The sequence below is a fragment of the Chiloscyllium punctatum genome, chromosome 3 (assembly GCF_047496795.1).
Source record: "Chiloscyllium punctatum isolate Juve2018m chromosome 3, sChiPun1.3, whole genome shotgun sequence".
NCBI lineage: Eukaryota > Metazoa > Chordata > Chondrichthyes > Orectolobiformes > Hemiscylliidae > Chiloscyllium > Chiloscyllium punctatum.
The window spans coordinates 114631621-114656166 of record NC_092741.1 but is presented as its reverse complement, the minus strand read 5'-3'; the positions used below and the strand labels follow the sequence as shown (position 1 = coordinate 114656166).

General features: G+C 41.6%; 2 protein-coding genes across 16 annotated transcripts in view; both read right to left on the bottom strand.

Annotated features, from left to right (window-relative positions):
- Positions 1–24546, bottom strand: part of dst (dystonin) — a 622282-nt gene that overhangs the window by 294379 nt on the left and 303357 nt on the right. For 13 of the 15 annotated variants that reach the window (XM_072558489.1, XM_072558500.1, XM_072558518.1 and 10 more), the window contains 3 exons: positions 24307–24390; positions 21686–21793; positions 20154–20252 (listed from right to left, as the gene is read on the bottom strand). In XM_072558489.1, coding sequence (XP_072414590.1) covers positions 20154–20252; positions 21686–21793; positions 24307–24390 — 291 coding nt within the window. Of the gene's footprint in view, positions 1–15248; positions 17328–20153; positions 20253–21685; positions 21794–24306; positions 24391–24546 lie in introns of all 15 variants that reach the window. The other 2 variants (XM_072558451.1, XM_072558477.1) reach the window with 1 other exon arrangement.
- On the bottom strand, positions 2936–11427 carry LOC140464001 (desmoplakin-like). The gene has a single exon (XM_072558591.1). The coding sequence runs from the start codon at positions 7958–7960 to the stop codon at positions 5891–5893; it is 2070 nt and encodes a 689-aa protein (XP_072414692.1). The 5' UTR covers positions 7961–11427; the 3' UTR covers positions 2936–5890.

Here is a 24546-nt window from a genome sequence, read left to right as displayed (position 1 = left end):
TTCATTACCTTGTCTACCTGTGACTCTACCTTCAAGGAACTGTGAACCTGCAACCCAAGGTTTATTTGTTTTGCAACACTCTCCAGACCCTACCATTACCTGTAGAAGTCCTACCCTGATTTGCCTTATCAAAATGCAACACCTCATATTTGTCTAAATTAAACTCCAATTTGCCACTCCTTTGCCCATCTGATCAAGATCCTGTTGTACTGAGATAATCTTCATCACCATCCACTACATCATTCTCTGCAAACTTACTAACCATTCCTCCTATATTCCAATCCAAATCATTTATATAAATCTGCTCGTTCTTTTAGTAAAGGTCTGTTGTAACTTCATATTCTTGCTTAAAATTTTCTGTCCCCACCTTTACTGCTGAGCAAAAGACAGTCGCTGGAATGGGAAGGTAAATCCAGCAGGATATTCAAACGGCAGTAAATCTTGCATTCACTTCAAGATCAGAAGCTCAGTTTGTTGATTTCTTGGTCTTGTAGAATTAGATAGTGACAATTCAGTTCCTGGTAGCCCCTCCTGACCTTGATCATAACCATGTGTAAGTACTGACTGAGCGGAGCCAAATCTTGCTCCCTGTTCAACAGTGACAGAGGATTTTCCTAACAAGGGATCACAGGAACAGGAAACCTGTGCAATTGAGTTCCCTCGCTAACTGAGCACTGTTGAGGCTTGACATATACCTCGGCTCAAATCAGACTTTGGATCATAGCTGGGAGCTCCTAGTGTGCAGAACTTTGCTACTCCTCAACTTGCCTGCAGCCTTGGATATGGCTGACCACACTACCATCCTCTAACATCTTATGGATGTTGAGAGAGGGACTGTACATACCAGGTTCTAATAGTAGTTATCAATTCATAACCGGAGTCACTTATAATGGTTTCCCCTCCTGTTCTTATACCATTATTTCTGCTGTCCTTGGCCCCCTCCTATTTCTCATTTACATTCTGCCCTATATTAACAGAATGCAAAGGGACTATACTAGGTTTACACAGATGCTGAAGATATCGAGCTCCATCTCACCATTTCTCTGAACTGCTTACCCATCATCTTACTCAACATCCATTATTGGATGTGTACAGTCTTCTTCCTTTTAAATAAAACCACTAAATTGGATTTTATATGCCCGAGAGAGGTGTGCTTTTTGACAGGGGTTGGTGGGTGTACATAAAAATTAGAGTTTTTCCCAACCAACCTTCACGTATACCCACCATAATGTGTCAAGTGGGTGGGTACCAAAATCGAGAGCCCATCCATCATATATCACTAAATAATTAAAGGCCAATTGAACTTGTCAAAATACAATGGCCCCAGGTGGTATGGGCAGATGTAGGCAGCTAAAAGAAAAGGCAGACGGTATGGATGGGGTACTGTCCATGGGGAGTGCCTTTCGTGCACCAAGGGCACCATCACCCCAATCCTAGAAACTTCCTTCGTACATATCCACTTTAAACACCAACCAACCACCCTCCCAACCATTACCCCTTCCCTCTCCCTAACCTAGCCCAAACCCTCTCCTCTCAATCCATGACCCAGACTTTGTCCAGGGTCCATTAGTGCCTTCTTTGTGGTCCTGCCTGCAATACCCAGCCCAGGATCTGACATTGCCAGGATTGGAACTGCTGTTTAATCTGCTTGGCTGGCAACTTGCAAAGGTAGGACCTCCTACCCATTGAGGTGTAGAATCTACCCATGTTAGGGTGGCACGGTAGATTCATGACTAGCACTGCTGCCTCACAGACAAGGGACCAGATTCAATTCTACCCTCAGGCGACTGTCTGTGGAGTGTGCATATTCTCCCAGCGTCTGCTTGGATTTCCTCCAGGTCCTCCGGTTTCCACCCATTGCCCAAACATCTGCAGGTTAAGTGGATTGGCCGTATTAAATTGCCCATAGTGTCCACAAATGTGCAGACTAGGTGGAATGCCCATGGGAAATGTGGGTGTGGATCAGATGCTCCTTGTATGGTCAGTATGGGCTCAAAGGGCTGAACGGCCTGCTTCCATTCTGTCAGGATTCAATAATGTTAATGTTACCCCCGGATGTTAAATCTGCAGGGTGGACTCTTTCTCATTGGTCAGTTTTCAAGTGATATCTAAGTCTGAGTGTATTGGAGAGTGGTTCAGCCTTATTTACAAAATCTAGAACATAGTTTGCAGTCTATGCTACAAGCTCTGTTCCAGAACGACAGACCTCAAGCCTCTCCCTGGCAACCATGTGATATTAATAGCTTGCGATGAGCTTCTGACCATATACTTGCACTATTTAAACTTTATGACATCACTCAACATTGCCCTTGTCTCAGCTCATCCACTGAATTCTCACTTATGCTTTCCTAACCTCGAGACTCAACTGTCCCAATGCTCTGCTGACTGGTTTCCCATATTTTACTCTCTTTAAAAGTAGAGACGACCCAAAATTTTTCTGTCCATGTCTTAACTTGCACCTAGTTTCATTTCCGATCACCCTTATGCTTCTCTACATAAATAAGGATCTTATTCAAATCTTTCCATAGCTTTACCTTCCCAATCCTTCTCATCTCTGGTCTCACAACCTTCTAGCCTATTGCATACCCCAATTTTAATTGCTCCACCATTAGGCTTCAGTTGACTGGGTCTCAAACTCTGGAATACCCTTCTTACACCTCTAGATCTCATTTCCCTCCTCTAAGACTCTCCTTAAAACATCTCTCTTGAACCAGGTTTTTGGTTCCCTCACCTAATATCTTCTTATTTGGCTTGGTACTCTATTTTGTTTCACAATGGTCCAGCGAAGTGCCTTGCCAGATATCTTAGTTGATTTAAGGTGCAATAAATTGTCATTGTGTGAGTCAGATGAACCATGGTTGTGGGGTGAGGTATTGAGATTTCTGACTTGATTAAACAGTAAAACATTACTAAAAAATCAAGACGACTGGCAAAATTTATTAAGTTCATGCCTTGTAGCATGTTTTAATACATTCCATTACAGACATATATGTATATAATGATAAGCACAAGAGGAGGCAAAATTGCAACTGGGGCAGGTCTCCACTTCTTGGAACCATATCTAATGCAAAGGAACATAGTTATGATATCAGAGACCATTCATCAGGACATCGCTGCAGGAGTTCCTCACGTTAGCTTCCAAGGCCAAACCATCTTCAGCTGCTTTATCAATGGTCTTTCTCCATCATGATAAGGTTAGATATGGGAGATATTTGACAATGATTGCACAACGTTTAGAATCTTTCACATTCCTCAGACACTAAAGCACTCCATATACATATACAGCAAGATGTGGACAACATTCAGGCTTGGGGCTGGCCTATAACATTCATGCAAAGTAAGTGATAGACAATAACAATATCCATGAGAGACTGTCTATCAGCCCTCACCATTCAGCAGTATTACCACAGCATTACTGATCTGGGCGAGTCATTATTAACCAGTAATTGAATGGATTCACCATATATGTATTGTGATGACAAAAGCATGTCAGAGACTTGAAGTCCTACAGCAAAAACCGACCTCCTGACTGATAATGGACTGCAATTATTCAAGGAGGCAAGTCACCACCATCTACTTGAGGACATGATGTGGAAGTGCTGGTATAGGACTGGGGTGGACAAAGTGAAAAATCAAGCAACACTAAGTTATAGCCCAACAGGTTTATTTAGAAGCACTAGCTTTTGCAGCACCGCTCCTTCATCAGGTGGCTGTGGAGGACAATTAGACTTATGCAAGAAAAGCTAGCCTAGCCAGTGTCATCCACATCCTGCAATCACAAATAAATGCCCTGCAATCCCCCAACCCATCTACAGATGTCTACTAACTACAAGGCACAAGTTAGATGTGGGATAGAGTGTTCCCCACTTGCCTGGAAGATTTCAGCCAATGACATTTGAGAAGTTTGACATGTCCAGGACAATGCAGTCCACTTAACGAGCACCTCACCTTAAGCATTCACTCTCTCCACCACCAGCATCTGCTGGCAGCAGTGTGTACCATCTCTACACATGATGTATTACAGCAACTTGGCAGGACTCCTTTGACAGCAGGATGCTGGCTAAATTTCGCAGGGGGCTAGGTGGTTATGACAAAACTAATTTTGCAGCAAAACCTACTAAAGGAACCTACTGAAGGAGCTTACATTTTATAGTTTATTTCCAAATCCTATTTTAAGCAGTAATATGCAATTTTAGTATATCTATTCACCAGAACATTAAAAGTGTAATGCTCATGAGCAAAACGTTGAAGTAAAAATTAGCTTTATGAGCTAAAATAGCCCAATTTTCCTTATATTATTCATTTCAATGATCACAATAATTCATGGAATCTTGTACTACAGAAGGAGATCGTTTAGCCCATTATGCCTATGGCAAATCTGTTAAAGAGCTTTCGGATTCATCCCACTCAGTTCATAATCCTTCAAATGCTTCACTATTACATGTTTATTCAATACCCTTTTGAAGATTACTACTAAATCTGCTTCCATTGCCTGCAGATCTTTGCATTCCAGAAAATAATGCATAGCATGAAGTTTCCTGATGCCTCCTCGCTATTACGCCAATTACATATCTTGAAGCTTTATCCACTGGTTACTAAACACTATAGTTTCTCCTCACGTATGGTCAAAACCCTTCATAATTTTGAGCACTACAGAGCATTGATACAGCACTGTGGACGTACCTTACCCCTCACCTTTCCCCTTCACGTGGACTAGAGCTTTCAAGAAGGTGGCTCAGCAACATTCCCCAAGGACAATCAAGGTGCACTATAAAAACTGAATGAATGTCAAAAAATGGACAATCTTGTTTTTTTTTTAGATGTTGAAGCATCAAATGCTCAGGGAGTTAAAACACAGAACAGGTCATCATTATTTGTGACAACTGGGGGCAACCAGTCCTGTTATGGATGCTCAACACACAAAGTGGAAGAAAGTGACCAACATGAGAGGATAACCTCACTCTCACTAATCCACTTGCCACATATATATCTATCCATGTCGTATCAGTTGGAATAATCTCCGTACACTCTTGTGGAGACTAAATCTTTTCATCACCTTAAGGATACCTTTTATTGTGACTTTGGATTAGGATCAGATCTAGAATCTAACCACAGGTCTCAGTTCACATCATTGGCACGCTTATGCGATTCTGACCGGGATTCCATGCAAATCGCTCAACAGCTCTCATTTGTGTCCATTCTGGTCAACTAAGTGAGAAGCAAACAGAATTTGTGCTGAAGGAGCAAATTATTGCAGGTGCTGGAATCTGTACTGAAAACAACAAATGCTGGAGATCACAGCAGGTCAGGCAGCATCCATGGAGAGAGAGCGCAAGTTAATGTTTTGAATTTAAATTGTAACAGCAAAGTAGAAAGACAATGATGAAAGGTGAGGAAGAAAAGTGACACAAATGTAGGTTATATGCCACAACAGTTCAGTTAATAACCAGATCATTTACTGGGATATTCCAAGTTGACTAGAAGGTCAATCTATCTCTATATTAAGTTAATAGATCTCAGCGGAAAGGTGGTGTAAGTATGGAAATCAGGCTCAGCAACTCAAGGCTTGGAGGACAAGGAAGAAAACAACTGTCAGAGAACATGTGGCTGAATTTAATCCTGTGGTTTCCAGATCGGGCTTAATCATGGTCCTCCCGAAGTCAAAGCACATAGTGACACTGAAATGTTAGATCAGCTTGTGACGAATGGCCAGTGGGAAAAGATACTGGAAGATTGCCAAGTGTTCAAGCACATAGAAGCTGGAATCTAAAATGTTCATGTTCTAACAAACCAAAGCCCGACACACAGCTGCTATAGCGTATACATGAGCAGAGAAAGTGTGTGGCAAAAGGAGATGGGAAACAAAATGGTATGCAATTAAGCGGAAGTGTTAGAAATATTCAGCTGCTTCCAGCAGTCTCAAACCTGTGTGGCAGTCGAATATGGCTCTGGCCAAAGCCTCTTTGTATGAAATCTTTTGTTTGGTCTTGGGACAAACCAAGTTCTTGGCATGCATCTTTTCATCTGTCAATCTCTGAGCTGTCTTGTCATCAATAAGGTGTCTTCTCAGAGCATCTTCTAAGGAAATTCTTCCTGGAAGATTTGGATCCACTAGCCCACCAGTCAAATATTGTAAAGCAAGGAATCGGTGACCAAGGTCATGACCCAAGAGGTTCTTGTGCACAGCTTCTGCAGTCGATATGATTGCCTGTGTCCCAGGTTGAAGGAAACCTCTGTAAGCTTGCTGAGATTTTTGGATGCTAGCAGCAATTTCACTGTCAACTAATTCTCGCTGCAATGCTTCCGAAATGGAGAATTTCTTCCCAGTTGCTGGATCAATTATTCCACCAGTACAAGCCTGCGCCTCAAGCAATCGAGTGGCTGTCAGCCTCTCCACCAAATTCTGATGCATAGCTTTCAGGATAGAAATTCTTCTACAGCTGTTAGGATTCCAAATGCCTGCAATTGGACTATTGGGATTGGAAACTACAGAGGCTCTGCTTATCAACATGTCAGCCAGCTCAGTCACTGTGATGTGGCCATCCCGGTATTTATTAAGTTCTGTTTGGCTGATATGACCCTGGGTTAAAGCATCATTGAGGCTGAACTGCCTTCCAGAGTTACTGTCAATAAGAAAATACTCACTGCTGCCCTTGTCAATGGTCTCCCTCCAGTGGGACTGCAGTGCTGAAAGTTCAAGGTAGGTCTGCTTCTCAATATAATACTTCAGAAACGCATCATATAAAGTTATTTCTGACTTTGTGCTGGTATCAACTACTGAAATAGTATTAGGCCTTGTAGGGGATGGAGTGGATATCTTGCGGGTCCCAAAGGGGAGGAGAAGATAATTCCCTTCTAAATCCACCACGCAAAATTTTATCAATTCTGCGTAATGCATAGCTTGTTTGGTGTTGTTTGGATTCTGAAAGCCTTTCGTGTTATTAAGCACCTTATACAGGTTTTGGGTAGTGTCGTGGTTGAGGAGACCTTGCTTGCATGCAGTCGCCAAAGGTAATCTAACACTCCGCACTGGGTCAATGATTCCTCCAGTTGCAATCTGAACTTCGAGCAGCCTGCTTCCAATTTGACTTGGAAGCAGCTTGCTCTCCATGGCTTGGAATACAGACAGGATCTTGCCATGATGAAAATACCCTGTGACCGCTTTCTCTGCTTCAAGCAGTCTTTCTTTAAACTCGAGGGGAATGAGTCCTTTCTCAACAGCCTCTTGAACAGAGTACTTTCCATTGGACTGTGTGTGGACAATATAGCCTGTTGCAGCTTGAGCTTCCAAAAACTCGAGGGCTACAGAGGATTCAATGATCCCCGCTCTTGCTGCCTCATTGAAGCACATTTTTTGTTTACTGGCTTCTAAGTACAAGCCAGCAATTGAATTAATTTTGTTCAGATACTTGCCAAGGGAATTTTCAACTTGAGAAACGGTCTTGACTCCTTTCTCAAGCTGCTCAGCAACATTTTTGTTCAGGAGGTCAGCCTCGACCAAGTCTTGCACTATGACTTTACGACGTATGCCCTGAAATTCCAGAATTGTAGATGAAGGGACAAATTTATCTTGGACTTTGGTGAAGATGTTTTGGTCGCAGCTCGTGTGACATTTGTCACCAATTTGCATCAGAAATGTATTATTGTTTGGATGGTTTACATTTGTCTCAGAATGAAGTTTCACTGGAGTATTCTGTGAGATTTGCTCAGGACTGGATGAAATACTCATTTCACTTAACCTGGCTTGCACAAAATCACCCTTATATTTGTGCCATACTCTCTGATCACTGTGAGATACAGGAGCATTATGGGTGTTCTCATTTGGTTTAAGGATTTTCGGTTCTGCTTCTAAATGCTTGTTATTATTTTTGAAACTTTCCTTTCCAAACAAAACAGCCTCTTTGTCCGAGAAAGCTTTGCCCATTTCACAACTCAATTTGCTTAGGTCCAGCTCTGCCATCTGTGAAAATTAATAATGTTGAAAATGATGAGGAATTGGATCACAGCCATGTTGGACAATCACCAGAGCAAGGGGGAACAGACAGCGAGAGAGCCAAAAAGAGCAAGATGACAAGGACACGACCCTCAAAAGATCATTGGAATGAACTGTTGGCATGGAAACCCAATGAAAGATTTAAGACCAGCAGCATAATTGCTGAAACAAAATCACCTATAACCACAGCAGCAAAGTAAATTTGCATAAGAAATAAAGATGATAAGACAGCCAGATTCTTTAGTGGACCAGCATCATGGTAATTCTATCCTTCCTCTTTTCTCCCTGCCAGGTAAAACTATTTATTCCCCAGTTCAAGTTTAAAATACTTTGACAATTCTGTATTAAACTGCTTGATTTAGCAAAGTGACAAACTCTGACTTTTCTCAAACTAACATATACAAATAGACAACTATTCTAACCCTCAGTGAGGCAAGCTGACTGTTCAGTACTTTCTTTTAGATCAATCTTTCTGACACACTGTGGGAATTGAACCTGGACCATCTGGCTCAGAGACAGGGATGCTATCATTGCCCCACAACCTCTAAGCTGTTTGCTGAAAGAGGTTTGAGGGTGCACCGCTGAGATACAAACATAGATTCATCCTGTTTATTAGACAAATTATCAGCAATTTTCAAGTAATTAACTCTACTCAACTATATCGGAGAAGTTTAGCTTTCTGCCATGGAAGGGGCCACTTCATATCCTGACTAACATGCGGCACAAATTCAACAATTGTGATCACATCTTAACACAATGTGCATTGAAATCTAATTCAACAAGAGTTTACTAGCACCAAAACTAAGGGTTATAAATATAAGATGCAGTAATTCCTCATTTAAAGTATAACATCATTTCTCTTTAAAATTCATCAATTAATGGGGCCTTAGTTTACAGAGTCAAAATTCAGCTGCTACTCCTGCCTGTTGCTCATCTCTATGACTCTTGCTCAGAATGAGGGTTCAATAGAGGAAAGGAGTGATTGAAAGAGTGATGCAGCAGTGACATCCATCAAAAGGAAGGATTGGTGAAAAGGTAAGTAAAAGAGTCACAGGGGTGGCAAGTCGTAGAGTTGGCAAACGATACGTGATTTGGGGATTGGCTGCCAATAGAGAATCAATGAGTGGAAAGGTCCATTGCAACCATGAGGACCAAAGCTGTGGAAGAGGGGAGTTTCAGAAAATAGAATAAACAATGTACAGGTGCTTTAAGTAGAAAGTTATTATATTTCTTCTGTATTCTAATAGGTCATTTTAAGACTTACTTAATTAACTAACCTGGAAATTTAGCAATTTACAGCATAATCAACTTACACTACATATTATTTCCACAGACTTTTTTTTCTAATGAGGATAATCACTACAGAATTTTAACATCAGTTTTTACATTGGTTTTAATGTCTGTGTGGAGGTTTCCTCTGGGTGGTCTGGTTTCCTTCCACAGTCCAATGATATGCAGGTGAGGTGGATTGGCCATGCCAACTTGCCCCATAGTGTCCAGGAATGTGTAGGCTAGAAGGGTTACCCCATGGGAAATGCAGGGTTATGGGGATTGGGGAGGGTTCTGGATGTGATGCCCAATGGAGGGTTGATGCAGCCCCAATGGGCTGCAAGGCCTCTATCTGCACTGTAGGGATTCTACGTCTCATGCTTATTCCATGGCATCTGACTGAACCATGGAGTGGAGAGGGTGGTGCTCTTTAACTACATGTCTAAGCACCCATTTCTTCTGCTGGGCAACAGTATTTCCAGATTGATCTTAATGCACATGAGAATATTCGAGATTATTCTTCTTTCAACACCTACAGATTGGGAAAGCAATTTTACTCTACAACTGTTTGACGAAATTGCACTTTTTTTTCCCCCAAATTAACTTCGAGATACAACATTCAATTATTTCTGTTCAGCAATGCTAGGATGATGGTTGGGAAAGAGTGCAGTGCTGACCCAGGATTTGGAATTGAAAAGAACATAAATAAAATACCTAAGCTGGTTTTCCTTCCTGTCCTCTTAGCTCACACCAAATAGGAGAGATTTTCCAGCAGAACACCAGGAAATTATGAACTGTGGAATGTTGAAGATACAGATCTAGTTTTGCAATTAGAGATGGGGGAGCGCTTGTGGAGTAGCAGTAGTATCTTACCCCTGAGCCGAGAGGACTGGTTTCAAGTTCAACCTGCTCCAAAGATGTGTCATAACATGTCTGAACAAGTTAAGAAAATATCAATAAATATCTAGAAATATAGATGGAAGGCAAGAGGAAGGAAGTAAGGAGTTGTGCCACTTTGAGGGTCTTAGAAAAGAATGACAATCAGAGATTGATTTAAAGAAAATCAAGGCTTGAGAAGAGAAATAAAGAGGGCAAGATATACTCACAGTGTAAGGTCAAAAATGTCAGAAGAAGTGAATGTTGACAAAATCAGAACAAGTGAATGGTACATGGAGATAAGCTTGGGAACATCTTTTCTCATTGTATACTCCAGAATGGGATGAGGAGTATCTTAGCTATGGATGCCATGTTCAGGTCATCGACCTTTTCAATTCAAAGCTGAGAACTGAATAAAAAGGGATAGAAAGATTTCAGAATTTAAGGGGCTGCTTTGGCAATGATGAAGGTGTAGAAATACAACATGAGCTAAAAGGAAGATATTGGGTTGCCAACGCTCCAGGATTAGCCAGGAATCTTCAGAAGCTGAAGATCAAAGTCCAGGACATTGCAGTGTTCAATTCTGATTGGCAGGGGGAGCCGTATTACAGCAACATTAAAAAAGATAAAGGTTTTTCTTGTAGTCTTCTTGGAACAGTTCTGTTTACAAGGAATAAAAATATTGAAAGCAGAAAGAAAAGCTGGACGACTGACAGCAATTGGGTAAGGAGTCTCTTTGTTTCAATTGCTGGAGGAAGGGTGTACGTCATAAGAATGGATATGCTGACTGACCAATGGCTGGAGCAGGAGGATAAGTCATGTGATGATCCCTCCAGGAATACATCCAATCATCGTTGGCAACCCATCAGGTCGTGAGGTGACAATTGTCAATTCATAAACGGGGTTGAGATGTGGAGTAAGCAGAGGCTGTGTTGGGGTAAGTGGTGGTGAGGGAGAACATTTAGAAATTAAATTTTGAAGGAAATAACATTGATTAGCCACTCGGGCAAGCTTTGCTAGTATTGTACTTTAAAAAAGTAAATTTGGGCCTAATACACAAATCTGAAACATATTCTTGTGTTAAAAATCAACAATTAATCTAGAAACTGAATTGTAAGTAGCTAATGTTTTTAATGTGTGTTTGCTGCACAGAACTGAGCTAACCAATGGGAAAGCAACGTATTGACGCAACCCAGTTTCATGACAATCTGGTCCACTATCGATGGAGTGCCAGCAAGCTGCTCACCACAAAGCTCCCCAAGGAAAAGGGTTTTCTCAAACCAGCTTTTGTCAAAAATGTACCTCCGATGGCTGTTTCAAGGTCCTTAATGGTCTAATATTTTGCTGTCCTTCGTCAGCTGGCGTGGTCGGCCTCGTCTCCAGCAGTTTACTTTGAATGTATTTCGTTTCCGCCGGGCCTGGGGCTTTCTGCACAGATGTCCCCAGCAAAGCAGCGTGCTGGGTGGTCAGAATAGATGGCCGACTACATGGCTCACTCTCTGAAAACTCCACTTCAATTAAAGAGGTCATTGGCCTCATACCTCCAGGTAAATAATAGTTTTCCTCCAAGACTACCCTCTTCTGGTTTTTTGCTTTACGCCATTCCAGATGGTGCTGGCCTCTCACCTGTCTAAGTAAATCCTGTGCGACCCAGTTGGATTGTTTGACCCTGCTCTCCAGCTGTGTTTTCCAATTATCCTGGCTCATCTGCTTCTCTGCTTGGCCCAGTTTGTTGCCGAACTCCTGCATCTGCAAATACTGCATTTTGATCTCCTCTTCCAGGACAACCTTCTCCATTTTAGCAGCAGAAAGCTGAGTTTGGAGTTCACTGATCATTTTTGTAGCCGTATGGTTAGCCTCTGTCAACTCAGCTAGATGACATTTCAGGTCATCCCTTGTGTGTTGGCCATAGTCAACCTCCTCCTGCAGTTTCTGAGCCCTGAGTTCTTGCTCCTGTTCTTCCCTTGTTCTCTGAATGAGCTGTTCCTGCATTTTCTTAAGCTGCTCGCTCAAGCAGTCCACCTGTGCTCTCTGAGCATCGCCTCTTTGCTCTGCCACCCATTTCTCTGCCTTCACTGATTCTAGTTCAGACTTCACACCGCCCAGAATCATATCCACTCTTTGCTTTGCAGACACCAGATCATCAACCTTTAGCGTCAATCCACTTGCTGTCTGTTTGTACTGTGTTAATTCATCTTCCAGTTTCCTAACTGCCTGCTGATACATGACCTCAATATTAATTTTCTTTTCCGAAGCCTCTTCCATTTTTCTCAATGTCTCTTTCAACAGGTTGATTTCCCGTTTCTGAAACTCTGCCCTTTCCTCAGCTAACGCTTTCTCATTTTGAAGGTAGTTGCATTCAGCCTTTAAGTTCCGATTCACATCATCAGCACCACTGCATGTCAGGGTCAGTTCATGCATCTTGAGCTCAAGCTCCCTCGATATGCTTTGGCTGTCAGCCAACTTGTCCTCCAGATCTTTGCATTTCTCCACCCACTCTTTCTCTTCAAGACTCTTCTTTCCCTCTGCTACTTTGAGTTTTTCAAGTAAATCATTAGCTGCTCCTTTGAGGGTTGAAGCCCTTTGCTCGGCAATACTCTTGTCCTGACAGAGTACCTCAAGCTCCTCTTCCAAATGCTGAACCTGGGTCTGAGCACTCCCACAGTCCTGAGCAAGTGCCTCAGCTTTCACCCTGAAGCTCTCGCTCCTGCGTTGGCTGTCTTTCAGCTCGTCTGCTAAGTGTGACAATTTCTGCCGATAATCCTCCTCTTTCTCTTGCATCTGTTTCAGTTCCATTTGGGCTTTCTCAAGTTCGAGTCTTAAGTTGCTCAACTCTATCCAGTGCGAGGAAGCTTTGAGTTCCACTGCACCCATGTTCTTTTCCAGAGATCTCATCTCAAACCGTAACCCTTGCAAATCGTTACATGTTCGGTCACTAATCTGGTGAAGCTCAGAAGTCAATTTCCTCAGTTTTTCTGCTTCATCTGCTTGGCCTACCAGCACAGTTCCTGCTCCGACCTCACAGTAAAAGTCTCTGATATAAACATACATCTGGTCCACAATGTTCTTTATTTTCACTACCTGTTGCATGGTTTCCAAGTCAGCAGTCTGTTCAACATCATTAGCGGCAACAGTTGGTTCAGGGGAGGTCTGCTCTGAGAAGTGCCTGTTATTTTCCATTGTATTGGTTTCATTTTGCTCCCCCTGTCCAATCAGGTGTCCTTCTGACCGCCACCTTGTTAAAGGGTTATCGTAAAGCCATCTGGTTGGAATCTCAGATTTAAGAGTAAGCTGCTTCAAGTGTTCCAATTCCTGCTCTAACCTGGCTTTCTCCTGTAACAACTTCTCCAACTCTACCTTGTTCTGACTCCCCTCCAAGTCAGAATGGTTCTTGCTGAGGCTTATTTTGTTGACAAGTTCTCGATACACCTTCTGCTCCTTCTCGAATTCTTCCAGTAAGTGGGTCACTTTGTTCTCAAGTTGCTGATTTCTCCCTTTAGTCTCACTCAACTCTACCAGCAGAGCATTGACCTTCTGTGTTAAGATCCAGTTCTCATCGCTGAGGGCAGCCAGAGATGGCTGCTGACTGGAACCACCTATGTTGACGTTCGTTTCAGGAAACCTTCCCTTCTACAAACAAAATCAAGTGCTGAGTGAGTTACATTAGGGTGGACAGTACTATTTAGAATTCTGTGATTTTCTTATTTATAAAACCAGAAAATTCTGCATCCTTACAGAGGTGCTCCTAGTAAACTGGCGTAATACAGACAAAGCGACAATGCCAATTCAGCTATGCCCCATCACCTTTTGCGTAAAGCCTCAAAACATGTGATTTGTTAGTATCAAACACTGAGAAGATCCTCCACCAGAAAGAGAAGATGCACAAAAAGATTTTGGACAGTTTGGGAAAGCAAGTAAACAGAAATAATGTATTCAAGCAAAAGAACTCATTCAACTTGATGTGCAGGATATTCCATATAGAAACTGTGCACAACCCAGCTTAGGTACTATGCTTTTTACTTATTCCCAGGACGTGGCATCACTGCTTAGGCCAGTATTTATTTTTCATCCTGAATTGTTTTTGAGCTGATGGTGGTGAGCTGCCTTCTTGAACCTTCTAGTGTAGGTACACCCACGGTGCTGTTAGAGAGGAAATTCCAGGAATTTGACTAAGTGACAAGGTGATACATGTCCTGCATACATATTGTAAGGGATCTGTAAAATTCTTTTGAATGTACAACAGCTTTTACAGCAAGTTTACAAGCAGTTCTTACCTGAATTTGTCACCAAAAAAGTTACAACCTAGATGTGCAGCATCAGCGCTGTGTTCTTAATCTGAATTGTGGTTATATTTCTCCAGTAGCCTCAACAACATTATATTTTCTAACTTTTGTGACCATGACAGTGAGAAATTGTATAATTTCATAACTGCATATCAAACATTTGTTTTGCAAATTCTATTTTTTTGTGCATCCTTGCACCAATTCAATTGGGTTATCATACTCACGCATCGTTCAGTGTAACACAGTACAGGGGAAACTGTACATCTGGAACACATTCAGCCCAAGACTCATTGAAGACTCCTGAGGTCTTCGCAAGTGAAGGGAACTCCTCATAAGTGCTGCATCCAGTTCAGGCACAAGACAGCATAAATAAAATATTACCTCTAAATCCTTGGATGTTCCTCTCTATCTGTATGGGCAACCCTTCATGGTGGAACGTCCAGTTTGGTCTTCACAAGCCTGCATAAAAGGCAATCTGTCCCTTGTACTGTCTACTCCCCCAGGGTCCATTAGTTTTAACAGCAGTCAGCAGCCCTTAAGCTGCTGCTGGTTTACAAGCAACCCTGTAGGACACCTACTGCATAGTGTGTTAAACATCAAGAGGACCACATAGCATTTTGTCAGTGGACATTGCTGTAGTGATTAGGTATTTGATCATATAGTACCCAATGAGCCAAACACATTGGGTACTCCACAATCATGTTGATTAAGGGAATTATTCCTAAGTACTGGAACCTACCTTTAAAACGTATTCTCAAAAAACCTGAAAACGACAGTTTGGATTGTCTTACATAAGTGAGACAGATTTCAGTAACAAACTTATGTACCTCTTCAGATTGTCTTGGGAAGCTCCCACTTTCAACACTGGCTCCAGTCCTATTTTTCAGCCTCTGTTCCACTTCACAAATTTCTTCCACCTTCTGCCATTTCAACAATTCTGGAGTTCCAACCACCTCCTCCTGGATATTCTCTTTCACTTGTTCACACATACTATTCTTCTCTTTCCTAAATGGCATAGTGCCTTCATGACTTTCTTCTTCACTCTCCCCATCTGATTTGAGTGATCCTCTGGCAGTCTCAAATCCATGGAAATTCACTGCTGATATTATATCATATTTAATGTCCAAGAAACGGGGCTCTTGAGATTTCACCGTGGAACGGTTTCCCTTCATGGGATTCACTTGTTCTGGAATTTTCTTCAACGTTCCAAACAGGTCAAACTCAACACATGGATCTCCCAATTCTTCAGCACAGTTTTTATCAACATGAACCCATTTGTCATCAACATGTTCAATTAGTGGGATAGGTTGATCAACATGCTTAAATTCCAATAACATGGGTCTTTGCAATGGTTCTGTAGCTGGAAGCTTGGGGATGGAGGCAGCTCGATTAGTCCTTTGAGTACCTGGGATCAGTGAAATGGGCTCTCCATCTTTTAAAGTCCTTGTGGTTCCCTCCGTGATATTGGGACTTTTCACCATTTCTTCTGCTGAATTGCTCTGCTCTCTCATTTCTGCTCCCTGTTCAGGGTTTTGTTCAAATGTCATTTGGTCAGACCTTCCTGGCCACACTGGTTTGTTCATAAGTAGTGCATACAATTCCAATTCTGTTCTATTTGTCTTCAAACCTTTCTCAACAGTTAGCCCCTTATTTACTGGCGACACCTGCGCATGTGATAAACCATCCTCCAGTCTGTCTTGTGCCTTTCTACTTTGCCGAGCAGCTTCAACCTGTTCCACCTGAAGATTGTCTGTCTGTTGTCTTGTCTGAACATGCAGAATTCCACTGGGCAGAGCATTGGCTTTCTCCTTGACGGCTAGATTGCAACTTCTCAGATCATTTGCCACAGCCTTCAAGGGAATAGTTTCCTTTTCCAAAATTGCGGACCTCCCAGTGACTGCTGTTGGTGTGAAACTGGTGTGACCACCCTTCAGCAGTTTTACAGGCTTTATTATGGAATGAAAACCAAGGAGATGTTCATCTGTCTCATTGCCACTGCAGTCTTCAGTTTGCCATTTAATCTCATTCTGTGGCATTTGAAGAGTTTGCTCCTCTTGTTCTTCACAGTCAGCGTGTGGTAGGGATACATCTTCAGCCGAAGCACTGCATTTGGTTTTAAGTCTTGGTTCTCCCCTAACATTTGCAGTTGGGTCTTCTACATAAGTGGTATGTTCTAGAGATAGATACTGGGGAAACAAATCTTCACTCTTCACCAGTTCAGAGCCACTATTTGTGATACCCTCGTGGCTGTTCATATTTTTAGTACTGAGGTTTCCCACCTCCGCTCTGTAAGATCCTCGTATATTTGGCCAAGATTCATCTATTTCTTCACCAGCTGTTTCAGACCCTTGGCAGCCTTGTGCACTGGATGGTAGCTGATTTCTAAACTGTTTAGCTTGTCCTTCTTTCCCTTGAGCAAAGAACGTACCATCCAGAAATTGCACTGCCCCCGAAGCAGCAAATGATTTTCTTCTTCTTTCCTCTTCACTTCGTGACATCTCCTCGTCAAGCCCAGTTCTCCCCACTTTCTCAGCAGGCCCCTTTGCAAACCTGAGATTTTGGACTGGAAGCTGCAGCCTTTCTGGTTTAGCACCACATACATCCTCCCAATTGTATCCATCAGGTATGTCACTTGTCCTTCTCTCATGGAGGAAGCATTTCTTCAGGACCACCGACTGCCTCACAGCTTTGTCATCTTTCTCTGTATCTTCACTGTGCAAATGCAGATCTTGACTTCCCTCTCCCTGGATCTGCAGAGACTCTGCACCCATTTCCAGATAGATTCTTGAGCAACCTGTTGCCAGTCCATTTCCTTCACTCCCCAATAGAGCTGCAGTCCCTCCTCCTACTCTTGCAGGCTCAATGACATTCTTCACCAGTGAGTCCTTCACATCTTCAACTGAATTCTACAGTAATGGTACAGGTCGGTATTAGTATTCCATTTTTTAACACAAGTGACGGTGTTGGTTTTCTGAAAGGAAATCAGTTGGGCGAAGAGACAGACTGGGAGAGCTCTCAAGATTTCTCACGGTCCAGCCAGACACAAGACGGAGCAGGTTGATTGACTGATTTCAAGGAGCAACTTATTGGTGATTCCAGAATATTAAAAATTGATTCTCCAATCATGGAAGCAAGAACAAATCAACTCCAGCACCAATACAGATCATTTAACCTTTCACTGCCAACTTGGGGTCTACCAGTTCAGGGGAAGTGGTCATCTTTAATGCTTATGCAGAACTTGAAATTGATGGCATAATGGGAGACCATCCAGCCCACTGAGTTGAAGCTGGTTCTCTTTAGGGCAATCTAAGCAGACCAATTTTATTTTCACTCCATGTGGACATCACTGGCAGGGCCAGCACTTATTTCCTTGTCCCAACTGTCCTAGGGAAGATGGTAGTGAGTTGCCTTCTTGAACGGTTGCAGTCCACGTACAGTTGGTATAACCACAGTGCTAGTAGTAAGGGAGTTACAAGATTTTGACCCAGTGATAGTGATCATATTTGAGGTTTACAATAATTAGGAATGCCCACCTACTTTAACTTGAAATCTAATCCCAACAAGTTGGCAGTGATAAGATTAACAAACGTAAATGAAACAGTAAAGCAAAATCGAAACGCTCTGGAGTCAAGCCTGCTGGATTGTATTTACTCAAATCTGTAATTTTTCGTAAACAAGAGAGGTGTACCTGAAACCAAAAGGTCAGTAATTTCTGAACAAGGCATGCAAAGATACCACCTACACAAACCTCTGTTTCGCTCACCTTACCCTTTTTAAGGTGCAGTATTGTGAAGGTTTCCAGACTGGTTTCCAGATTGCACACAGTATATATTGTCTTTATTTGCAATGGCAAATGTGTTTCTCAATATTTAATGTGAGATCACAGAAACGAAGAATAATAGGTGGATGAGGTTACATTATAGAAACAAGGAGGAGTCAGTAAAAGCTGACAGCAATTCTTTACCATTACTGCTAGTCGTTTTAAGCATAAAAATAGGGATTCTTTTACATATCACAGATTTGGCCAAATGTAAATGCCTGTGATCGATGAACAAAATTTTACAAAAACTTAAACTGAGTGAACTGATTGATGCACAACAGGCCATTTCCAGCCCTACATTAATTTTAAAAAGCACAGGAATTGGTCAGGTTTGTTTCAAAGACCCAGCAGTAATTGCAACCAAATGCTGTTCTGCAGTGGCTCACAGTGACGTAGCATCAGTTCACATCGAGAACAGTTGTAGCACAATCACAAATTCTGTCCAAAGCCTCCCACTTCCCTGCGACAGGAGACACCACCACCGAGATTTGAAGTGAGAATATTCAGACAGACAATTAGCATCAGTGAAGACAGCAGGTGGCAGCACCACACCAAGAAGATAACATTTTGATTTCAACTAACAAATTTGTGAACACTAACTCTAATTAATTAATTAATTACTAATTAATTTACCCCTCTACATTATTCTGCTAACCGTATCCACATGCTCTCAATATTACTCAATTTTTAATGGAATTATTTCATATCCATCACTCTACGTATAACAGTGCACTATATGCTCATTGCTATTAATATAAATAACTCCCTGATCCCAACCCCTAAACTTTACTCGTCACTAACCTGAATCTGTGCATTTAAACAGCCCAATATAACTCAAATGTTCTTGCATATATAATAGCAACTGTGTGCCCTAGTCAACATTTCCTCCTGTCTTAATATCAGCAGAACAGATTATTTGATTAATAGTGTTTGTGGGTCTTCTGGGGTATTTTATTTACCACAGTGATTATCTTTCAGAAATACCCATTGGCTCTTAGTTCTTTGGATATCCTGAGCTTGAAGTTGCTATAGAAATGTAATGATTCTATTTTTAATTCATTTCCTCTCACAGACTGATAAGTAACTCCTTGCACCCCTGTCCCAATCAGTTTCCAATTGTCAATGTAAACTAACTTATCTTGCAATTCCAACAAAGGACTGCACCGTCTTTTCACAAGCGTGGACTAGCTCATTCTTTCTCTTTCTAACATCTCCAGTTCTTTCCTTCTGTGCGCCAGGCAGAATACCCTCCGTTCTCCTGTGTAATTGTTTCTGAGGAACACAGAATGGTGTCTCTCCAAGGCCTGCAGCCAAGGAGTAAAAGACAAGTCAGTAACTACCAGTATCCCTGCCCTCAGCCATTACCCCTCTCAAACTGGCTGCTGACTTCTATTTGAGAGTCACCTTGGTGACAACTTTTGCTTCATTCCACCCTCATCCCCCATCACCATGGCAAAAGGCCAGGAATCTCTTTCAGCAACTAAACAGACATTTAACCCTAATGTTACAGAATCCGATATCCCTGGTACAGTACATTTGGCTGTATAAAAGACCTGAGCGCATACTCTATCTTACAAATTTAATCCTATGACACCCAATTCCAGAAATATTCTGAAAGAACTCCAGATACTGTAATTCAGAAACAGAAACAGAAATTGCCGGAAAGCTCAACAGATTTGGCAGTACCTGTGAAGAGAAATCAGAGTTAATGTTTTGGGTCCAGAGACCCTATCTCAGAACTGCCGTTGTGAGAAAGGCTCACTGGACCTGAAACATTAACTTTGATTTCTCTTCACAGATGCTGCCAGATGTCCTGAGCTACTCCAGCAACCTCTGCTTTGGTCCAGGAACATTCTGCATTTTAATGATTTTGAGGAACTTTCCTAGGATACTAATTTATTGCAGTCCTTACCTCTTCCTCCTCTGATCTTTTTAAAGCATCACTGGCAAACTTCACATATTGGGTCATCAGGGTCACCAAGGCTGTGTAACGTGTACGGAGGTCCATAAACTACAGGAGAGGCACAAAGATAAGCGGAGACAAAATTAGTACAAGATTCTGGTTTTTAATCTCCATCACACACCTCAAGAATTTCATTTAGATGTTTATTTGGTCAGTTTTTCCAACTTTTGCCTGCTACATCAATTTAATTGAGATGGCTGGTAAAATTAGTTCTGTTTACCAGAAAGAGATTTCAGCTGATGACTATCCACTGACAAGCTCTCTTCATCTTAATGACAGTCCTCCTCTCTATAAATTCCTTAAGATGACAACTGTATAGGCATACGATAACTCACTCTTTGGCAAATCAGTCAAAGTGAAGGCCTTTATAAGATGTATGGAAACGGTTCTTGTCTGAACTGACATCTATTTACTTGGATGAGCCAAGACAGACACTTGTGGAATTTCACATTGCCAGAGTATGCAAAGGTTTGATCAAGCTGGAGAATTGTGAAGCAGTAAAGTCATGGTAACTCACTTTAATGTGTAATTATTAGCAGCTATGGCTGTATGTGATTAGCACTGGTAATAATCATTATGATAGATGTAAAGTTTGTAATTTAACAAAAATAATTGTTACCAATAATGATTATCAATGTATTTTTGATTCCAATGAAACTCTCAACACCTATTATTGCATGGTAAACTTATAAATTAGGCAAAAGCATCAATTTTCTAAACAACAAATTCTAAACTGGATTAGCCATAGCCATTTCCAACATGGTTGGAGGACTACAAAATGAACTGAGAGTTCTAAGGACGTCACACTCTTCTAAGGAACATGGTTGTTCTAAGTTATTGAATGAGTTATAACAAAATCTTTGTTACTTGCAACATAAAGTTCCACCTAGGGCTTTCACTTCTACTCTGAAATACATCTGCGCATCTTCCCTCAATATTTCTTTATATAGAGGCAAACAGGCCCATTCTGTTCATCGTGGCTGTGACAACTCTTTGAAAGAATTGTCCAATTTATCCAACTCGTTTGTTCTTTCTCCACAGCTCTGCAACTTTTTATTCCCCAAGAAAATTCTAAATTATGTTAGCTGCTTAATATTGAATCTGCTTTCAGCATCCTTTCAAGGGTCAGTGCATTCCGAAATTATCAACTAGTTCAGTAAGAAAAAAATTTCTCAGGCGTCTTCCAGTTTTGCTGCAATTATATTGAAGCTCTGAGCTCTGGTCACAGACCTTCCTGACATAGAATCAGTTTCTCCTTTGATGATCAACACATCCTTATCATTTTAAGCACCTCAGTTAAATGCCTCCTTAACTTTCTACCCAAAAAGTCAACACTGTTTCTATCCCGACAGATGCTGCTCAACCTGCTGAGTAGTTCCAACATTTCCTCTTTTTACTGCCCTTAACCTTCTCTCTTCCAGGAAGAGAGAATGTGAAGAATCTTCACATTTAGTAAACTTTAGAAGGTTAACATTTTCCACCTCTTGTACAATGACATCTGAAGAACTCTGCATTCTTCGCCGTTTGACTGGTGACTTCTGCTGCGAGTCAACCATGGCTTTGTAGGTCATCAGCTGAAGCTCATATTCCTGTGAGCGGAAGACAACACAACTGATCAACAAAAGGTGAGAGAATCATTCAAAGCACCGTCAACGAGACTCAGCTAATTGACAGCATTTGTATCACTGATCATGCTTCATAGTTCTACGAAACCTCCACCAATTGCAAAAGAAACTAAACATTGAACAGCAATGTATTTTCAATATTCAGGAGATGTCAACCACAACTCAGTAGGTAGCACTTTAACCTCAAGTCAAGGTTTTGTGCGTTGAAGTTGCAGAACAGACACCAGAGTACAGAATCCGGCTTGATGCTCCCAGTTGTAGCACTAAGTGAACATCATGGTATAATGTTGGCCTGTACAACCTAATTAAGTCATTCCAATCTGCCCCACATTTTCATTTTTTTGTAGTATGTTATTCAGGTGACATGGGGATTACAGACAGACGAGCACTTTGTTGTCCATTCTTCTTCATTCTGGGAAAGTGGTGGTGAGCTGCCAACCTGAATTATACCCACATTACATCTGGTATTGGTACACTCACAGTGCTGTTTAGGATTTTGACCCAGCAGCACTGAAGGAATTAAGATATTGTAGAGCATGGAAGGGAACTTGCAAGTGGCAGTGTTCCCAAGTAACTGCAGCTCTGGTCCTTCTTGGTGGGGGAGGACATGGATTTGGGAAGTGCCTTTAAAAGAGTAGCAGCAAATTACTGCAGGGCATCTGAGAGATGGCATACTTTGTGCATTGATGGTGGAGGATGCTGAAGATGATGGATGAGGTGCCAATCAAGGTGTCTGCTTTATCCTGGATGGTGTTGGAGCTGCACTTATCCAGGCAAACAGAGAGTTCTGTCACCTTCCTGATCTGTGCCTTGTTAATGAATGGACTTTGGCAGTACTTACTTATATGGCTATTCCAGTTCAGTTTCTGAGCAATGGTAACCTCCAGAATGTTGATAGTTAGGCATTCAGTGATGGAAATGCCACTCAATGTGAAAACTATTCATCTCATCATTATGTCATATTCCTTGATATCCATAGATTCAGAAATCCATAGAACCATAGAATCCCTATTGTGGAAGCAGGCCATTCAGCCCTCCAAACAACACCCATCCAGACCCACATACCCCGCATAATATCCCTGTAACTCTACATTCCCCAGGGCTAATACATCTCACCTGCACATCTTTGGACAGTGGGAGGAAAGCTACGCAGACTCAGGGAAAATGTGCAAACTCCACAGAGACAGTTGTCAGAGGTTGGAATCGAACCTGGGTCCCTGGTACTGTGAGGCAGCAGTACTAACCACGGAGCCATCGTGCCACCCCCTGTGTTTATGGGAGAGAATGCCCCATTTCCCATTCTTTGTCTGAGGAAACGCTTCCTGAATTCATTCTTGAACAATCAACCTTAAATTTCAAAATTATGACTCCCTGTTGTGAATTCTTCACCAAAGGATATAATTTTACCAAAGTGACTCTAGCAAATCTTTTCAACATTTTAAGCACTTCTATCGGTTCATCCTTCTGTATCAAGTGGAATACAAGTCAAGTCTATGCAATCTGTTATCATTGTTTTGGTAAATTCTCCTGCTGCTCAGCTAATCACCCACCCTCCCACTCCATTCCCATTCCTAAATTAATTCTGGTGAATCTGCAGGTTGCTTTCAAGACCAAATATCCTTTGTAAGCTGCACTGTACATAAATCAACACCATTCTCCATCTGTGTAAGCCTCAGTACAACCAATGAGTTTACTTCTCAGTATTCACCAGTGAGATTCCTATTTGGGTAAAACAGTTCTGTAAATCTGAGCCTGAATGGGTATATTTCTACTCTTAACTGGATTGTAAGAAGAAATATTTTGGAAGAGACCTCAACCAGACTTGAATAGACAGAGAATTGCATAATTATAAATTCATATAACAGAAAGAGACCACTCAGTCCATAGTGCATGGCCCAACTCTTTGCAAACGTTATCCAATTCATCCGACTCTCCCTCCTCTTTTCTTGTGTATCTGTAGGTTTATCTCCTCCTTGTGTTTTTAGCAAATTCTCATTGAACGTGAATCTGCTTCCTCCAACCTTTCTCTTCCAGATCATTTTCACTCGGTGTTCAAAACAAATTCTCCTCAGAGTCATACAGCACAGAAACAGAATTTTCGGTCCAACCAATCCACGCTGACCATAATCCCCAACTAAATCAGCCCCACCTGCCTTCTCCGCGTCCGCATCCCTCCAAACCTTTCCTATTCATGTACTTATCTCAGTGTTTTTTAAACACTGTGATTGTGCCCACAGTGCCACTTCCTCAGGAAGCTCATTCCACACATGAACGACCATGTGTAAAAATTTGCCCCTTGTGTCTTTTTTAACTCTCTCCCTCTCACCTTATGACCCCTCTCTTTGGGTTCTTTAGTGAATGACTGAAAATCAATTTCCTCTAATTACCAATCAAAACACTGCAAGGTTTAAATAAAATTTTTAAAACGTTTCATATGAAATAAAACTGCTTCACCCAAATTTGATTTTCCACCTTACCTTTACAGCAGAGGAATACTCATCAGAGTATTTCTGACATTCGTCCATCCTGCCCTGTTTCATCTCAACTTCTGAAGTCAATAGCTAATATAAAATGAAGAATAATTGAACTTATTGCACTCGTGAATTTGTTTTCAATTGTCTTGAACAGTTACTTCAAAAATACCTTCTGTATATTCTATGCTGATGAGCCTCTCAACAAATTAGTTTATACAATTTGACATTTTGATGTTTACAACT

Bases quoted from the DNA above. Each gene is read 5' to 3' on its own strand.
- LOC140464001 (XM_072558591.1), bottom strand. From the start codon at position 7,960: ATGGCAGAGCTGGACCTAAGCAAATTGAGTTGTGAAATGGGCAAAGCT.